The sequence below is a fragment of the Trachemys scripta genome, chromosome 2 (genome assembly GCF_013100865.1).
Source record: "Trachemys scripta elegans isolate TJP31775 chromosome 2, CAS_Tse_1.0, whole genome shotgun sequence".
NCBI classification, from domain to species: Eukaryota; Metazoa; Chordata; order Testudines; family Emydidae; genus Trachemys; species Trachemys scripta.
Genome location: NC_048299.1, coordinates 273114632 through 273134134, shown reverse-complemented (window position 1 = coordinate 273134134; position 19503 = coordinate 273114632). Strand labels below are relative to the sequence as shown.

General features: G+C 48.8%; 1 protein-coding gene across 1 annotated transcript; it reads right to left on the bottom strand.

Moving 5' to 3' along the window:
- Positions 1-14251: 14251 nt before the first annotated feature.
- On the bottom strand, positions 14252-19243 carry CHRAC1 (chromatin accessibility complex subunit 1). Its single transcript, XM_034763668.1, has 3 exons — positions 19055-19243; positions 16618-16744; positions 14252-15352 (listed from the first exon to the last, which is right to left on the bottom strand). The coding sequence occupies exons 1-3, from the start codon at positions 19205-19207 to the stop codon at positions 15213-15215; spliced, it is 420 nt and encodes a 139-aa protein (XP_034619559.1). The 5' UTR covers positions 19208-19243; the 3' UTR covers positions 14252-15212.
- Between the last annotated feature and the right edge of the window lie 260 nt (positions 19244-19503).

Sequence of the window (19503 nt, the reverse complement as noted above, 5' to 3'; positions counted from 1 at the left end):
ACTGGGGCACAATCCGGACTAGTGGGGGGGGAGCTGTAACCCTTGCCCTGTAACCGAGGGTGCCTTACAATGCCTTGTTGTAGTAGCTCTCCACTAGGACGATCACAAACAGCCTTCCACCATGCATGCCACAATCTGAATGTCTGTGTGTAATTGTAACCTGCCAGCTACATCATGGCTCTCACCAGCCTTGGTTATTCTGCAGGGTGACCCCGATGTAGCGAGGGATTTTTGCCTTGAATGTTCTGAATAGAGGCTTGCAGAAAAACCTCAGAAGGGGTTTCAAATTTGTAAAATTATATTTATTTTAATTAGGCATAAAAGAATGGTGATAGTATCAGGACACTTCAGTGGGCATAAAACAGTCATTAGTTTTAAAATTGAGGCTTAAATGAGTAAAAATTAATAATAGTTTAAATTTAGAAAATCCAATATGGTGGATCAAAATGGCAGCTATAGGGGAGGATCACCTAGACCAGGGGTAGGCAACCTATGGCACGTGTGCCGAAGGCGGCACGCAAGCTGATTTTCAGTGGCACTCACGCTACCCGGGTCCTGGTCACCGGTCCGGGGAGCTCTGCATTTTAATTTAATTTTAAATGAAGATTCTTAACCATTTTAAAAACCTTATTTACTTTACATACAACAATAGTTTAGTATCAGAGGGGTAGCCATGTTAGTCTGGATCTGTAAAAAGCAACAGAGGGTCCTGTGGCACCTTTAAGACTAACAGATGTATTGGAGCATAAGATTTCGTGGGTGAATGCCCACTTTGTCGGATGCATGTAATGGAAATTTCCAGGGGCAGGTATAAATATGCAGGCAAGAATCAGTCTGGAGATAACGAGGTTAGTTCAATCAGGGAGGGTGAGGTCCTCTGCTAGCAGTTGAAGTGTGAACACCAAGGGAGGAGAAACTGCTTCGGTAGTTGGCTAGCCATTCACAGTCTTTGTTTAATCCTGATCTGATGGTGTCAAATTTGCAAATGAACTGAAGCTCAGCAGTTTCTCTTTGGAGTCTGGTCTTGAAGTTTTTTTGCTGTAAGATGGAGGGAGGGATAGCTCAGTGGTTTGAGCATTGGCCTGCTAAACCTAGGGTTGTGAGCTCAATCCTTGAGGGGGCTATTTAGGGATCTAGGGCAAAAATCTGTCTGGGGATTGGTCCTGCTTTGAGCGGGGGTTAGACTAGATGATCTCCTGAGGTCCCTTCCAACGCTGATATTCTATGGCTACCTTTACATCTGCTATTGTGTGGCCAGGGAGGTTGAAGTGTTCTCTTACAGGTTTTTGTATATTGCCATTCCTGATATCTGACTTGTGTCCATTTATCCTTCTATGTAGTGACTGTCCAGTTTGGCCAATGTACATAGCAGAGGGGCATTGCTGGCACATGATGGCATATATAACATTGGTGGACGTGCAGGTGAATGAACCAGTGACGATGTAGCTGATCTGGTTAGGTCCTGTGATGGTGTTGTTGGTGTAGCTATGTGGGCAGAGTTGGCATCGAGGTATGTTGCATGGATTGGTTCCTGAGTTACAGTTGTTATGGTGTGGTGTGTGGTTGCTGGTGAGAATATGCTTAACAGGGCCGGCTCCAGGCACCAGCCTGGCAAGCAGGTGCTTGGGGCGACCGCTCCGGAGAGGGGCGGCATGTCCAGGTATTCGGCGGCAATTCGGCGGACGGTCCCTCACTCCCACTGGGAGCAAAGGACCTCCCGCCGAATTGCCGCCGCAGATCGCGATCACAGCTTTTTTTTTTTTTTGGCTGCTTGGGGCGGCCAAATCCCTGGAGCCCGCCCTGATGCTTAAGGTTGGCAGGTTGTCTGTGGGCGAGGACTGGCCTGCCTCCCAAGGTCTATGAAAGAGAGGGATGGGTTGTAGATCACTGATGATGCATTAGAGAGGTTTAAGCTGAGGACTGCAGGTGATGGCCAGTGGAGTTCTGTTGGTTTCTTTCTTGGGCTTGTCTTGTTGCCGGAGGCTTCTGGGTACACGTCTCGCTCTGTTGATTTGTTTCCTTGTGCGGGTATTGTAGTTTTGAGAATGCTTGGTGAAGATCTTGTAGGTGTTGGTCTCTGTCTGAGGGGTTGGAGCAGATGTGGTTGTATAGTTTAGTTATATATTATAGACTTATAAAAAGAGACCTAAAAACGTTAAAATGTGTGACTGGCACGCGAAACCTTAAATCAGAGCAAATAAATGAAGACTCGGCACACCACTTCTGAAAGGTTGCCGACCCCTGACCTCGACCTTTCTAAGAACTTGTAAAACTCAAGATGGTGTGTGTGGGTGGGGGTGCACATGAGTTAGAAAGCTGGTTGGCTAAGAGAATGTCATCCAATTGAAAGAACAACCAATCAGCGACTAAGAAAATGACACCCCATTGAAAGGGGACCAATCAGAGATGCGTAGGGTAGGCTGGAAAGTGTATATAAAGGCGACAGCCAGCAGGCTGAACTCCTAGTGGTTCAAGACCTTCAAGAAGAACAGAAGCTGTAAGACTCCTACCTGGGAAGAAGAGGGTTCCTAGGCAGCTTTGGGTGGAGTCTTGTGAGGTTTTGAGTGGGGGTTGCTGTGGGGTTTCCAGAAAGACACTGCCTGCAAGAAGCCTCAAGGAGCAGCAGCAAGAGAACCCTGAGGTTGCCCTGGAGATGGTTGCTGTAGCAACCAAACCAATGACCTCAGCTGCCCGCCAGAACCAGCTTCGGCGTCGTGCACCGTCTGAGAGGGTTCACAAAATACTGAAGAAAAATAGTGTGTGTAATTCTCCATCTATTATTAAGGAATGTATGGGTGTGTCTGTCAATAAAGCTGGATGCCTACGTTTGAATGCGATCTCCCCTACCCATCCTGTGACAAGCCTGATCAGCCCTCACAGGATGTTAATGTAAATAGTAATGTAAATCGTTAATATTAGATGTTAAATGATCAATGATAAGTGTTAGTATTACATGTTAAATATTGCTGTTAGTATTACGTGAATGATTACACCGTTACGCCTGTGTCTTTATTTGATGTGCCATTTTATTTTAAACTGTAACTCCATTATAACTTATCATACTTGACTTGTTTTTTCTTGCTTTTCTGTAACTACTTAACTCCTTTAATAAACGATTATTTCTGTTTTCGAAGAAATGCTGCTTGTGTGTGTCAATCCTTGAGTGGAGGGTGGTATCTGTGTCCTTTCAGGGGTCAGCAAGACTAGCTTGCTCTGGGGAGCCCTCTGCAGGTCAGAGACAAGCTCCCTGGGAAAACCCTAGCAATTCCTTTAGGGCGGACTACACCCTTGTTTACCCTTTGTCAGACAAATTTGTAGGTAATTTAATTGCATCTAAAATCTTAGGGTAACACCAACACACCCCTAGTTCTGGATCTTCCCCCAGAAATGTATGTCCTGTACTGCCTAGCCGTTTCCTGGACATTACAAATATATTAAAACTGTTATTCCCTTAAGGGAATAATATGCCAGATTATTCTCAAGACACTTCAGTTTAAACATATTGGATTAGATAAAACAGTAAATCAAGTTTATTAAATGCAAAGAGAGAGATTTTAAGTGAATATAAATAATGAGGCATAAAAGTCAGAAAAAGTTACCAGAAAAATAAAGAAAAACGTGACATTGTATTATTTAGGCTGGTCTACAATACAAACTTCGTTTGATGGAAGCTGCCTTATGTCTACACTACCGGGTCCCTTCCAAACTTGCCTGTAACATTGACTTAATTACTGCACCTCTGTGAGAGGCGTAGCGCTTAATTCAAAGGTGATGGGTCAACAGAGAGGCAGTGTAGACGCAACATTGTGTACATCGACTGAATTGGCCTCCAGGAAGTGTCCCACAATGCTCCGCTGCAACTGCTCTGGAGATGGTTTCCAACTCCTGCTGCACAGCAGCTAGGTATGCAGGAAACAGCCCCTCCCCTCTTAAAGTCCTGGGAACTTTTGATTCTTCTTTGAGTTATTGCTCCTGTGTATTCCACAGTAGGTGTGAGTGCTTGCCATGTGCACCGGTGCCGGAAGTTTTTCCCTTAGCAGTACCCGTACTGGGAGCACGGCTGCAACCCCTGGAGTGGCGCCTGTATATCACGCTATAAGGGGAGCTACGGGCTCCCCCCCCACCCTCAGTTCCTTCTTGCCGCCAGTGAAGGTAGTCGGAACTTTTGTGCTCCAGCTCCGCTGCAGCCCTTCTTCTCGACCTTAGTGGTACCATTGAACATTGTTTTTCAGTTGTTAGAGCGGGCTCGGGGCATTTCCCAGGCTTCAAGTTGTGCGACTCCTGTCACCGCTCTATGCCCAGGAGCGACCCTCACGCTGACTGTCTTCACTGCCTGGGTGAGACTCACATAAGCGACCGTTGCAAGATCTGTAGGTCGTTCAAGCCAAGAAGCAAGGAGGAGAGAGACTTCAGACTTCGAGCTCTCCCGATGGAGTCGGCACTGACTCCGACATCGGTACGTAGCAAGGCCCCTTGAACCAGTTGGCGCCGTTCTCCCTCCAAAATGCAAGGGAAGGGCTCGGCCTCGCAATGACGCCACGATAAGGACAAGGGGGAGGCTGGTCCCGCGCTGGGCAGCCCTCGATCCCCCCTGGGCTCTAAGGCCTGGTCTACACTAGGCGTTTATGTCGAAGTTAGCGCCGTTACATCGAATTAACCCTGCACCCGTCCACACCGCGAAGCTATTTAGTTCGACATAGAGGTCTCTTTAATTCGACTTCTGTACTCCTCCCCGACGAGGGGAGTAGCGCTAAATTCGACATGGCCATGTCGACTTAGGCTAGGTGTGGATGGAAATCGACGCTAATAGCTCCGGGAGCTATCCCACAGTGCACCACTCTGTTGACGCTCTGGACAGCAGTACGAGCTCGGATGCTCTGACCAGCCACACAGGAAAAGCCCCGGGAAAATTTGAATTTGAATTCCTTTTCCTGTCTGACCAGTTTGAATCTCATTTCCTGTCTGGACATCGTGGCGAGCTCAGCAGCACTGGCAACGATGCAGAGCTCTCCAGCAGTGATGGCCGTGCAATCTCAGAATAGAACGAGGGCCCCAGCATGGACTGATCGGGAAGTCTTGGATCTGATCGCTGTGTGGGGCGATGAGTCCATGTTTTCCGAGCTGCGCTCCAAGAAACGGAATGCAAAGATCTACGAGAAGATCTCTAAAGAGAGAGGATACAGCCGGGATGCAACGCAGTGCCGCGTGAAAATCAAGGAGCTGAGACAAGGGTACCAGAAGTCCAAAGAGGCAAACGGACGCTCCGGATCCCATCCCCAGACATCCCGTTTCTACGAGGCATTGCATTCCATCCTAGGTGCGGCCGCCACCACTACCCGTGGACTCTGAGGATGGGATATTGTCCACGGCCGGTTCCTCGGACATGTTAGCGGACGGGGAAGATGAGGAAGGAGATGAGGAGGACGAGGCAGTCGACAGCGCTCACAACGCTGATTTCCCCGATAGCCAGGATCTCTTCATCACCCTTACAGAGATCCCCTACCAACCGTCCCCAGTCGTTACCCTGGACACAGAATCTGGGGAAGGATCAGCCAGTAAGTGTTGTAAACATCTAAACATTTATTTTTAACAGAACAGGAATATTAACAATAACAAAAATGGGTTTCTCATGATTAGTTTGCCCTAGGCGCTTAACGGTTCAGTCATGGGCAGTGCAACTATTGAAAAAAAATCTAACAATGTCCGGTTTTGCATGATTGTCCTGCCCAAGCTGCTCTACTGTTTAGTCACTGCTAGTGCAGCTAGAGTAAAATGCGGTCTATATGTCCGGGGATAGAGCAGAAATCCTCCTGTGACATCTCAAGGAAGCTCTCCTGGAGGTAATTGGAAAGCCGTTGCATCAGGTTCCTGGGGAGAGCGGCCTTATTGGGTCCTCCGTAGTATGACACGTTGCCGCGCCACGAGACAATCAAGTACTCGGGAATCATTGCGCTGCGCAGCAGGGCAGCATACGGCCCTGGTCTTTGGAGGCTTTCCCGGAGCATTCTCTCTTTCTCGCTGTCAGAGATCCTCATGAGGGTGATGTCGCTCAAGGTGACCTGCTTTGAATTAGGTAGGGGAATGTTAGTGTTGGGACTGCTTGCCCGTTCCTTTACAGAACTGTAACCGCTGGTTTGCAGCCACGCGGTGGAGGCGGGAGAGGGGCAGCCTACAGGGATCATTCCCAGGGACAGCCGCGAGGGGGTGGGACAGGGGCAGAGTTCCTGCTTGCCGGATTGCTGGCAGCAGGGACTGACATTGCTTTCAATGTGAAATGAGGCCATTTCTAATATTAAAGTTTTAAGCTGCCACAAGTCTACGGCTTACCATGTCTGCCTGCAACAGAAATTCCGTTGTCCTGCCCCGCTTCTCAAATGTGCTGTGCAAGACCCCAGGCACTGAATGCGAAGGCCGAGAATTCGACCTTGTGCTGAGTGTGCATGTGATAGGTGCTGTGCATGGTCTTGTTCACAGAGAAAGACTATGTTCTTTGTTCACAACTACATTTATCTTTCTGAGGAATTCACTCCCTTTTTCCCATTCCCACAGCCACATCTGCGACTGTCTCACAACCTAGCCTGGCATCACACTCCCAGAGGCTAGCGCAGATTAGGCGTAGGAAGAAGAGGACATGGGAGGACATGTTCTCGGAGCTTATGGCCTGCTCCCAAGCCCAGGCAGCACAGCAGACCCAGTGGCGGGAGAACTTGTCCCAAATGCACCAAGCAAACATGGATCGGGAGGAGAGGTGGCGGCAGGAAGACCAGTAGGCGACTCAAACGCTGCTTGGACTACTGAGGGAGCAAACGGACACGCTCCGGCGCCTTGTGGATGTTCTGCAGGAACGGAGGCAGGAGGACAGAGCCCCGCTGCAGTCTATCTCTAACCGCCCTCCCCCGCCACCAAGTCCCATACCTACCTCACCCAAAGTCCAAAGAAGGAGGGGCGGCAGAGTCCGTGCTAACTCTCACTCCACCCCTGCAGAGAGCTCTAGTAGTAGAAGGCTCTCATTCCCCAAAATTTGACAAGTTCTTTCCTTCCTGCCTGACACAAGCCCCCATTCAAGTTTCACCTCCCAGTTCCATGTGTAGTTGATAATAAAAAATACGTTTGTGTTAACTACTGTTTCCATCATGTTCTTTTGGAGGAGGAGGGGAAAGGGGGTTGGTAATTGGACAGGACAGTCACCTTTGGCAGAGTACATAGGCGGGGGCAGGTCCAGCAGCAGGGCACATACACAGTGCAGTGACTAGTTACCCTGGTCAGTCTGGGAGGTGGTTTTCATGTTATGTGGTGGGGGGTGGGTTGCTCTGTGACTTTGTGGCGGGGGAGGGCAGTTACAGATCTTACGCGGCGGTCCTTATGCAGGATCACAGAGCCACGCAGCAGGGGATCTGCAACCGTCCTTCCCCTGCCACAAAGTCACATAGCCCCCCCATACACACAGTCCCGATCAGGAGGGGTGACAGGCTCCGTTGAAACAACCAGCCCACCACAGCGGAGCCTGTCAATCCTTGAGTTTAGAAGCTTCATTTGCGTCACTACACTACACCCGCTCCCCACCACAGTCTGCGTCCCAGTTTTAAAACATTCCCGCGAAAACAGTAATAAAGACAACGGTGTTCATTAACAAAGTAGAAGTGATTTTATTTCTAAACGTGTGTTGAAAGGGGGTGAAGGGGGAATGTAACTGGAGAGGATAGTCAACATTAACTGGGTAAAGAAACGGGGGCAGGTTCAGCTTCTCTGTACACAAACTTAAAAGTCACAGGTTACCCTGCTCACTCAGGAACCTAGCTTTCAAAGCCTCCCGGATGCACAGCGCGTCCCGCTGGTCTCTTCTAATTGCCTGGCTGTCTGGCTGTGCGTAATCAGAAGCCAGGCAAGGTTCTCATGGTCCCAACCCCGATACTCGCTTCCCTCCTATGGTGGTCCTGCCCAAGCAATATGTTGCAAGGGGTTCCCTTCAGGGATGCCAACCCGTCTATAGACCTGATGTCTGATGCTTTGGACCTGGGCTGGGGAGCCCACACTGGGGACGTACAAACCCAGGGAACGTGGTTGGCCCCGACTTGCCCATTCACATAAACGTCAAGGAGCTCAGGGCTGTTCGATTGGCGTTTCTCACGCACCTCCGTGGCAGGGTAGTCAGAGTCCTCACGGACAACTCCGCCGCCATGTATTATATCAACAGGCAAGGTGGGACTCGCTCCCTAGCCCTCTGCCAAGAAGCCCTGAACCTATGGGAGTTCTGTAAAGCCTACGATATCTCCCTGAGGGCGGCTCACCTCCCGGGTGTCCTCAATACGCACGCGGACCGCCTCAGCAGGGTCTTCTCCCCCCAGTATGAGTGGTTGCTCCACTCGGCGGTTGCTCACCGGCTCTTCCAAGAGTGGGGAGCTCCCCAGATTGACCTGTTTGCAACCCGTCAGAACCGGCGTTGCCTCCGGTTCTGCTCTAGGAGAGGGGTAGGGGAAGGCGTGATCTCTGACGTGTTCCTCCTGAGATGGTCAGGCCAGCTCCTCTATGCCTTTCCCCCGTTCCCCCTCATTGCCAAGGTCCTTCAAAAGGTGAAAGCGGACAAGGCGAGAGTCATTCTCATAGCCCCAGCGTGGGCCCGCCAGCACTGGTACGGGCCCCTCCTACGCCTCTTAGCGCCCCCCCACCCCCCGAGGACCTCCTCTCCTAGTACAGGAGGGGTGTGCCTCCTCCATCCCAATCTGGCCGCGCTTCACCTTATAGCGTGGCTGCTCCATGGCTGAATGAGGAGAATCGGTGTTCGGAGCAGGTAAGGCGAGTCCTCCTGGAGAGCAGGAAGCTGTCCATGCGAAGTGGTCCAGGTTTGCCAGGTGGGCGAGTGTCCCTTTTTGCCACACCTCTCCAGTTTATCCTGGACTACCTCTTATCCCGTAGGGCCCAGGGACTGGCACCTGCCTCAGTCAGGGTACACCTGGCGGCCATATTGGCCTTTCACCCGCTGGTGCAAGGCCACTCGGTCTTCTCCCACTCAATGACCTCCCGTTTCCTGAAGGGACTTGACTGTTCATTCCCGTATGCTAGGCCTCCCCCCCGTGCCGCAATGGGACTTCAACCTGATCTTGTCCCGGCTCACGGGACCCCCCTTTGAACCCCTGGCCACATGTTCCTGGTCGCACCTCTCGTGGAAGGTGGCCTTCCTAGTGGCGATCACATCAACCCGATGTGTCTCTGAGCTTAGGGCTTTAACCTCAGAACCCCCTTATACGGTTTTCCATAGGGATAAAGTCCAGCTCCGCCCATACCCGTTGTTCCTCCCGAAGGTGGTCTCCACCTTTCATGTGGAGCAGAGCATCTTCCTCCCCATGCTCTGTCCTAAGCCTCACTCCTCTAACGAGGAACGCCGCCTCCACACGCTCCATGTGCGTAGGGCTTTTTATCTGGATTGGACTAAGCCATTCCGGAAGTCCTCTCAACTCTTTATTGCCTCAGCCGAGCGGGCTAAGGGGCAACCCATCTCCACTCAGCGGCTTTCCCGCTGGATCACCTCGTGCATATGCACGTGTTATGATTTGGCAGGGATTCCCCCGCCACCGATTGTAAGGGCACACGCTATGAGGGCTCAGGCCTCATCAGCTGCCTATGTCGCCCATATCCCCATCCAGGACATTTTTAGGGCGGCCACGTGGGCCTCAGTTCACACATTTACTTCGCATTACACGAGCATCTCCCAGTCTAGGGATGATGCCGGGTTCGGCAGGGCGGTACTTCGTCCCGAACCACCGTGAACTCCTACCCACCTCCAACAGATATAGCTTGGAATCACCTACTGTGGAATACACAGGAACAATCACTCGAAGAAGAAAGGACAGTTACCTGTTCCGTAACTGGCGTTCTTAGAGATGTGTTGCTCCTGTCTATTCCACACTCCGCCCTCCTTCCCCTCTGTCGGAGTTGTCAGGCAAGAAGGAACCGAGGGAGGGGAGCCTGTAGCTCCCCTTATAGTGCGATATACAGGCGCCACTCCAGGGGTTGCAATGGTGCTCCCCCAGTACGGGTACTGCTAAGGGAAAAACTTCCGGCACCGGTGCATGTGGCGAGCACGCACACCTACTGTGGAATAGACAGGAGCAACACATCTCGAAGAATGCCAGTTACGGAACAGGTAACTGTCCTATTCCCATTTCCTGTTCGATCAGCATGGAGAGTTTGCCAGCCCAGCTGATCATGGTGACTCAATGACCCAAACACGCTCCAGTCTGGAATACACAGGAGGTGGTGGATCTTCTTGGTCTGTGGGGAGAAGAGACTGTGCCAGCACAGCTCTGATCCAGCCAAAGAAACGTAAACATCTATGAAAAGATCATTAGGGCATGGGAGGAAAAGGGCTACTCCAGGGACGCAGCAATGCCACATGAAAAGCAAAGAACTTCGGCAGGCAGACCAGAAGCCAAGGGAGGCAAACACTCACACTGATTCTGCACCACAGACGTGCTGCTTCTACAATGAACTGCATGCGATTCTCATTGGTAACCCAACCACTAACACCAAACACAGCATGGATACCTCACAGGAGTCTGAGTCCGGGGCCATCTCAGGCAACAATGAGGACATTGACCTCAGCATCTGCAAGCCTAAGGTGACTGCTACCAGCAGCGTTACGGGAAGGGTGTGGTGGGCTTCCAGTGTTCTCTCATGGCTGCAACCCCTGCCCTCCCCCTGCGAGCCGCTTCGGCCAAAGACCACAATTTGGGAGGCTTAATGCTGGTACCTGGACTCAAAGCAATGTCCATTTTGCTAGGGGAGGAGGTATGGTCCACCTGACCACCTGTGCACCTGATGCAGGTTTCTTACAAGTTGCTGCACAGGGCCTGTTGCCCATGCTGCTAGGCCATACTCACCATGGCTGGAACAGCAAACCGATTAGTTGAATAGCTAGGGATTCTGATTATGTTCTGGCTTGCACTTGAGTGTAATAAGGGGCGTGTTTTATTAAATAGCAATCTTGCACTAGACCCAGGGTATGCACTTACAATGGTTGACTTGTGCTTTGGCATGCCTTCCAGTGGAAAGCTTGGCCTCCAGCACATCCTCCACATCGGTGGAGAGGCTTTTGCAGATTAGAAGGCAGAAAAAGAGAACACATGATGGCATGTTCAATGAGATAATGAATGCCTCTGTGACAGCTGATACAGAGCTCAGAGCCTGGAGGATTTCATAGGTTGAAAAACTGGACATGGAGATCAGGAGAGCATCCAAGGAGCATGAGTGTGCCATGCAGGCGGAGATGCTGCAGATTATGAAGGACCAGACACTTTGAGGTGTCTGGTTGCGCTTCAAGAAAAACAGCTTGAGCTTAGACTCCCTCTGCAGCCCTTGCACAATGGCCTGCAAACATCAAACTGTTCACAATCCCCCTTCCCCAAACGCTCCAGGAGGTGGGGGTGCATTATCCGTTCCACTCAACACCGGGGGAGGGTAGGAAGAAAAAAAGGCAGGCATTCAAAATCTTTTGACAGGCAAGTTTTCTGTGGTTTCACAAACAAGCTGACCTGCTTTCTCCCCTCCCAGTTTTATCACACCATTTGCCCAAAGTTAAATTATTTCCTGTTCTTTCAGTTGCTTTATGTTTGTGCAATAAAAGTCAATGTTTCAAGAATGAAATACTCTTTATTTATTCCAAGCATGCAGATTGGGGGTGGGGAGGGAGGGAAGGAGCGGCACAGAGAAACTGATGCAATGGAGGGGATAGTATCGGAGGCACAGCGCAGCTAAGCAACACACATTACTGTGGCTCATTACTGAAATGGGTTTTTAAAGACTCCCAGAGATGCAGAACTCCTCACTGGGCTCTTTTTATTGCGCTGGTATCTGGCTGTTCAAAACTAACTGCCAACCTATTCGTCTCCACAACTCACCCCTACAGAAACTTCTCTCCCTTTGCCTCACAGATATTATGGAGCACACAGCAGGCAGCGATAACAAAGGGATGTTGCTTTCACTGAGGGATAACCTAATAAGCAAACTGCGTCAGCGACCCTTTAAACATCCAATGGCACATTCCACCACCATTCTGCACTTGCTCAGCCTATTGTTGAACCGATCCTTACTGCTGTCCAGGTGGCTGGTGTATAGCTTCACAAGCCCTGGAAGCAAGGAGTAGGCTAGGTCCCACAAGATCACTATTGGCATTTCAACATTATCAATGGTTATTTTGTGACCGGGAAAGAAAGTCCCTGATTGCAACTTTCTGAACAGACCTGTGTTCCTAAAGATGCGTGTGTCATGCACCTTTCTTGACTGTCCCACGTTGATGTCCGTGAAACACCACATGTGATCCACCAGCACTTGCAACATCATTGAAAAGTATCCCTCAACGTTCATGCACTCTTTGGCAAGGTGGCCTGGTGCCAAGATAGGGATATGCATGCCATCTATCACCCCACTGCAGTTAGGGAACCCCATTGTGGCAAAATCATCTACTATATCCTGCACATTGCCCAGAGTCACTACCCTTCTTAGCAGGAATTAATGGCCCTGCACACGTAGCTCACAAATGCTCCCATGGTGGCTTGACCAACTCTGAATTGATTCCCCAAAACAGTAGCAGTCTGGTATTGCAAGTTTCCACAGCACGATCACCACTTGCTTCTCCACTGTCAAAGCAGGTTTCATTTTAGTGTTGCTGCACTTCAGGGCTGGGGGAAGCTCTGCACAAAGTTTCTGAAAAGTGGCCTTCCACACATGAAAGTTCCGCACCCACTGCTTGTCATCCCAGATGATACAATCCCACCAGTCAGTGCGGTTTCCCAGGACCAGAAATGGTGCTACACCGTGTTCAGCTGCTGCACAACTGCCAGGAGCAATTGTTTCATTCTATGGCTTGCAGCAGGGCTGCTTGAATGACATTGCAATGATCCCCGGGCAGCCTGTCTTGGCTCTGGAAATACTACAGGATAAGGTATGAGGGGTTTGTAATATTCACAAGCAGCTAGCATTTGAGGGGGGTCCATGTTTCTTGGGCTATGGCACATATACCACAAAGCCAGGCTTTCAAAAAAAGGTGTGAAAAAACATGGGTTTGCCTTTGATATCTGGGAAGGGATGGAGGTCAAAGCTATCTTCCCATTCCCCCCTGTGACAATGTTTGGGTCCTATGAGGCATTGCAAGCCCCTCCCCAAAACCCTTAGGGTTAATTGCCTTGTGGGATAGCTAGCCATGGTGCACTGCTGTGTGCATCATGCAAGCACTGCTAGTGAGGATGCACTCCACTGACACAGTGAGTGGGGTGTGGACAGTGGGGACTAACTTAATTACTGGATGTCAACTTAACTATGAAGTGTAGATATGCCCTTAGTGTAATTGTACCATTGATCTGTTACAAAATATATTTTCTTTATCCTAAGACCTAGCATTAATTACTTTTTGGAGATGGGTAAAGAAAGTTTTCACACCTGCTATAATTAAAATGTAGCAATACATTTCCACTAAAAGGAGAAAAATCACAGATTAAAGTATCACTGTGGGAAGTAGAAAGGGGCACCGGGGGAAGAATGTTGGGGACCCAAATATCTGAACTGAAAACCTGACAGTAAACAGAAAGGTGCTGAATTAAGCAGCATCCATCCATCCTTCTACATGCCCTTTTGAGGGTTTTTTTTTTTTAAAAAACAGGAAGGAACCACATCTTTGCTTGCACTTTTTCCTTTATTCCTCCAAACTGATGCTAGGCAGGCCTCTAACATTTGGCAAGCATACAAGTGCTGGCTCCTCCTCCATCTCTCTCCTGTTACCCTTTCATCTCTGCAGGTGGGGCTGTCACCAATCAGGATCCTCCATTTGTTGGGGGGAGGAAGGGGGTCATGAGTGGCCTAACCACCTAAACTCTTTCTGAATGGAGATCTAAATCAACCTGATCTATTACTTGTGCAGTAGCTTGGGTAAACTGAAAAGAGACATCACTTCAAAGACGCTCTCAGAGCAGTTGAGAGAGACTGGAAGGCTACTTGCATACATTACAGCTGTTCACACACAGACACCGTGACTAACACAGGCTCAATTTCCCCTGAACATACTATATTCAGCCCCCAGTGCAAGTTGGGATTAGGGATCTTTCACACTTACATTTCTAGTGGGTGGCAGATCACCGCTCATCCCTTATTTGCTAGCTAGGAGGATCCCCATTTATAAATATATAGTGGGAATGTTTGGCCCAACAACATGTTAACCCTGTACAAAGCATAAGTTAAAAGCCTTTATAAAAAAAAGAACATTGTCAAGGGTCTCTGCATTAGTTTCCACATTTAAAAAAATATTTATTGTAAAAAAAGTACTTTTAAAAAATACACAGGACATTTTCCATTTTTATAGTAGTAAAAATATGCCAGGTCTCCCACTCAAATGGTAAAAACTGTTCATTTTCTTGCCATAGAGCAATCTATATTTAATAAACTTCAAACAGGTGTTGGTAGGTAGAGTACAACAGACAGTAAACTACAAAAGTAGAATCCTCCCTGGTTGGGTGGGTAGGAAATCTAGATATACATATTTACATCATTAGCTAACACTTCTACTTCTTCACACCAATAAAGCTGCAGAGCGACACTAGGGATTGCAAAAGGTCTATCCCTGTATCCAGATTCCTTGCAGACTTGGTTATTTAGACTGTACTACAACAGTAGTCATATTACAGTTTCTGTGGGGTTGGTCCACAGGTATCGCTCGAACAGCATGCTAGAAAACAGGTGGAGATTCTCTCTCTGGCTTGGTTCATTGGCTGCCAGAGAGTAAGAACTGTGGATAAAGTATGTGCCACACCCCTACTGGTTAAGCAGAAGAGGAGTCCCATCTAGCCAGAGGGAGCCAGGGCCTTTGGAATTGATGCTGAGGGTTGCCTACAAGGCTGTTTCTATTTGGATAATGATTGTCTGAAGAAGTCATTTTAAAATAATTTGAGCTGATTCTGTCTCAAGATCTGTATGTACAGTTCCCCTGGCTTTCCACATCCAAGGGCAGGATTCCTTCCCTCAAGCAGACTAATATCCAATTGTTTCAAATTTAAAGTAAACAAGACAGTAACTGTCAAACTGATAGGTAAATCCAGCAGCTGGATTCCCAACACTTCCCCTCCCCCCAAAAACTCAACAGTGTGGGTTAGCTTGGAAAAAATCAGGGAGCCAATCAATACTTTATACTGCAGGAAGAGACTAGCTATAAAGTTAACTGTTTGACACCCTTAAGATTCAGCATCTTCCTCCTCACTCTCTTCCTCTTGGTCGTCGTCGTCATCATCATCTTCCTCCATCTCTCCATCCCTCTTCTCTCTTTCAAGCATTTTCAGGTATTTGCTAGCTAGGATCTTCTTTGGTAATATATCTGAAAGGCACAATTTCTTCTTTTATAATCAATTTCAACAGTTACAAAAAGAGATTTAGAATAATTTATTACTGTACCATTAAGATCATAGCAACTAATAGCCTCACAGTCTATGGGATGCAATTTTTTTAGGCTAGGGAATAGTCAGGTTATTCTAATCTAACTGGTATCCTTGGAATAGGAATGTAGCCAATGTGATATTAGAGAGATATTGTCAGATTAAGGTATTAGTGAGCCATATGAGAGAATTTGTTTAAGTGATTCTTATGCTGATTTAATCATTTCTTAAATCTTACTCACTTATTCTGCTTTGCTTTTCACTTGAACTGATCAAGTATATCTACTCTTACTTACATTCCTTACAAACTATTTCCCTATACTCAATGTAGGCTGCCTGTTCAGGGTAATGATATAGTGATGAGCCCTAGAATAGTAAGGAAATATTGCTAAAAGGTGCCACAAGTGGGGCTGATGCGCTAGTAAAAAAACAACTTATGAGCAAGAAGGTCTCACTTCTTAGACCAAAGAATTTATTTGAAGAGGACAAGCATTATTCTAAATGCCCAATCAATGTAAAGGAGTTAAGACAACAGCGATTGTGACGTAAACCAATGTCTGAAAGGACATTTGTGAATTTAAAGTTCACGGATATAGAGTTCTGGTGACGTTTCATAAAATCGTTCTTCTCCTTCGCCAAATACTATGAAGATTTAGGGAGTGTTGTCCAGGGCCGGCTCTACCACTTTTGCTGCCCCAAGCAAAAAGCCGCCCAGACTGTGTCACCCCACACACGTGCTTCCTCCGCTGGTGCCTGGAGCCGGCCCTGGTGTTGTTTATTGATTAAAGCAGAAGATGGGAGTCTCATACCTCCTTGGTTTTATTCCTAGCTCTTAAACTGACTTTAAAATCACTTTAATCATGCTGAACCTGAGCTTTCCCATTTATAAAGTAGGGACACTCTCCACCACTCACGGATACTGTTAAACAGTGTTAAGAAAAAAGTAGCTTGAAGTTATTGGAATGTCAAGTATGACAGTTACAATAATTTTGTCCCATGACGGTGGATTTTTGCATCAATGAAAAAAGCAGCCCATTCATTCATGCAGAATGCCTGTCAATTATTTGGACCATGAGTAAGTTAAATGCAAAGGAGGTTAACAGCCAAAAAGAATTTAATAGCTTTGCAATGACAACTGCTGCTACAGTAAGAGCTGCATCTTATTTTCCAGTTGCCCATATTGATTTGCCACAACTGCTATACCTACCAGCAAGGAACTGAAACGTTTCAGATTCCTCTGCTGTATGGGATAGGTCACTGTAGGTTAGGGCTCTCTTCTCTTTCCCACGGCCATGTTTGTAGGAGTAAGTGGCTAAATACTGGACAAAGAGCTCCTATAAAAATCAACACAAAGAAATGTCAAATTATTAATTCCTGTGGGTGAAGCTGACTGCAATGCTTCTTCAAGCCCTTATTTAGGGCCCAATCCTGCCATTAACTGCATTCAACCACTGCCCTGCACCTACACAGAGTCCCACTATTTTCAATCTGGCTCTGTGTGAGCAGAAGGGGTGTACATCTGGGAGTAGCCAACTGCAAAACTGGGGTCTTAGACCAACACTTAATTTGTGCCACTCAATCAAATTCGTCATCACTGCAGCAGGCTTTACTGGGATCAGAAAACAGCAAGAAATTATTTCTGCAGGTATGTGATTAAATATTGCAAAAAAGCTTGCCACTTTCCACTACTTATAATGATAAAAACACTCCTCCCCCATTAAAAGAAACAGAGACACAGCCAGGTTGATTTATACTAAATGTAAGTCCATCACTCATGGAGAGGCCATGTCCACTGAATGAAAGCCTTATCTCTATTCACAGAGCTTTATCTTAGGGCATGTCTACCCTATAAATTTAAGTCAACCCATGTTAGGTCAACTTGAACCACCGCAGTAATTACTACAGTGATTCATATTCACACTGCCCTACTGTCAGTGGTGTGCATCCTCACCAGGAGCACTTCCACCGACTTAAGAGGGGCAGTGCAGGAGGCTGAGAGCTAGGGATCTCAGCTCCACATGTAGCTCCCTGCCAGTTGCCCTCCCCCCCTCAACTCCCCACCTGAACGGGGCAGCCAACCAGACTCTGGGGATAGAGCTTCCTGCTGTGCACAGCTGTGCTCCTAGCAGGAACCCAGGAAGCCTGGTGCTGCTGCCCACCTGGGAAGCCCGCTTTCTTGTCAATTTCATGGCTCCAGCAGAGCTGTGAAATTGACAAGAATGACAGCCAGTAGATGTTAAGTAACAGTGTCTACACTACAGGGACATTGTCACCCTAACTACACAGATATAAGGCCTATGTCTCTCCCAGAGATGGAGTTATGTCAGTGTAGTCGGGCACTTCCTTTGGCGAGAGTAAGGCTCTACTGTATAGACCAGTGGTTCTCAAACTTTTGTATTGGTGGCCCCTTTCACACAGCAACCTCTAATCAGGACCCTCTCCCCCCCCCCTATAAATTAAAACACTTTTTAAAATATATTTAACATTATTATAAATGCTGGAGGTGAAGCAGGGTTTGGGGTGGAGCCTGACACCTCACAACCCCCGACGTAATAGCCTCACAACCCCCAAGAGGTCATGACCCACAATTTGAGAACCCCTGGTATAGACTGAAATAATTAGATAGACATAAATTGCCTTACATCAACCTAAAGCTGTAGTGTAGACGAGGCCTTAGTGGGAGTGCAAAGTTTAATGCTGTATTCCATGGCTCTAGCCAGGAACTTATATGATCAACTGGATCATGTGCTGGTCTTATTAGAGCTTTTCAATGATCTAACAATTTCGAGAACTGAAACAATGTCAAAATTCAGACATTAATATGTGATGCAGGATCCTTGCAGTTCAGTAGCTAAGCAGATAATCCCATTTGTGCAGCTTCTACACATGCTGCTTTCACTGGCTGTATTCACAGGAGGTGCATAGAGATTTTCAATTAAATCTCCCATGCCTAGTCAGTTTTATTTTGCTGAAGGGGGTTGGAAAAGCATCACATGCAGCGTCCAAAAGTGCATGTGATCCCCTCTGGGGATGCTTGTGGAAGTCCAGATCAAGACAAAATCTGAGGGTCTCGTGAAGAAGCTGGTGACCTAATCTCAGCACATTAATGATTCCTCACTAACTGGGGGCACAGATAGGCCTCAAGCCTGTATCTACCAGATACTCCATATGCAATAGAAGCAGGTGAGGGGATGGCAAAGGGCCCTACAGGGGGATTTTTGCCACATGCCAGGCTATAACATACAAAAGTCTAGAGCCGGGACAATTCACCTTTCCCCTCCACTTCTTTGGAGAACTGCTATAAACTACTTCATTGACACCCTGCTACCCCACCTCCCTTAAGCACCCTCCAGGGGCTGGCAGGCAGATGCTACCAAAGACTTGTTTACAGCAGGGTCTGCGCCCCTTGCGCGTGCCTCGTGCCCCGGGGGCAGGCGCGGGCAGTGGGGGTGGGGAGGGACCCGGAACAAAGAGCACGAATCTCGCCTGGACTCGGGCCTAGCCCGTCGGCTCAGGCCCTGGGCGTCCGGGGAACAGCCCCGGCCCTAGCCTCACTGTAGGGGGAGCCGCTCGGCCCCGGGCCCGCCTGGGCTGCTCCCTGCCAAGCGCCGAGGCGGGGACGGCGGGAGATCCCAGCCTGGTACCGTGGCCTTCGCGGTGAGGAACAGCGCGTCCTGGTTGATGCTGGAGACCTCCGGCGAGCTCTTCATGATCACCCGGATCCGGGAGAGGGGCAGCGACACCAGGCGGTTCTCCCCGCCTCCTCCACAGCCACCGCTCAGCCTCGCTGCCGCCATTTTCCTACCCAGCCGGCCACCTCTCGAAGCCCGGGCATAAACCCGTCATTTCAAAGCGCCTGGCCGGGGAGCAGAGCCCTTTGGGGGTTGTAGTTTTCTGCCGCAAGGCTGCTCGTGCACTCCGGGAGTGGGGCAGGCGGAGGACTACAACTCCCATGATGCACCTCTCCTCAGCCGGCTTCACCTCTCCCAGCGGACTGGCGACAGAGGGAGGGCTACGACTCCCATGATGCACCTGCGCAGCCCTATTGCCCGGCGCCGCGGGGAGGTCCCGCCCTGCTCTTCGCTGAGGCGCG

What these genes read in the sequence shown, in the direction of transcription:
- CHRAC1 (XM_034763668.1), bottom strand. Translation starts at nt 19,207, where the DNA reads ATGGCGGCAGCGAGGCTGAGCGGTGGCTGTGGAGGAGGCGGGGAGAAC. An exon ending in TCCTCACCGCGAAGGCCACG is followed by an intron (nt 16,745 to 19,054) that starts GTACCAGGCTGG and finishes TGATTTTTATAG; the next exon opens with GAGCTCTTTGTCCAGTATTT. An exon ending in AACGTTTCAGTTCCTTGCTG is followed by an intron (nt 15,353 to 16,617) that starts GTAGGTATAGCA and finishes TGTGCCTTTCAG; the next exon opens with ATATATTACCAAAGAAGATC.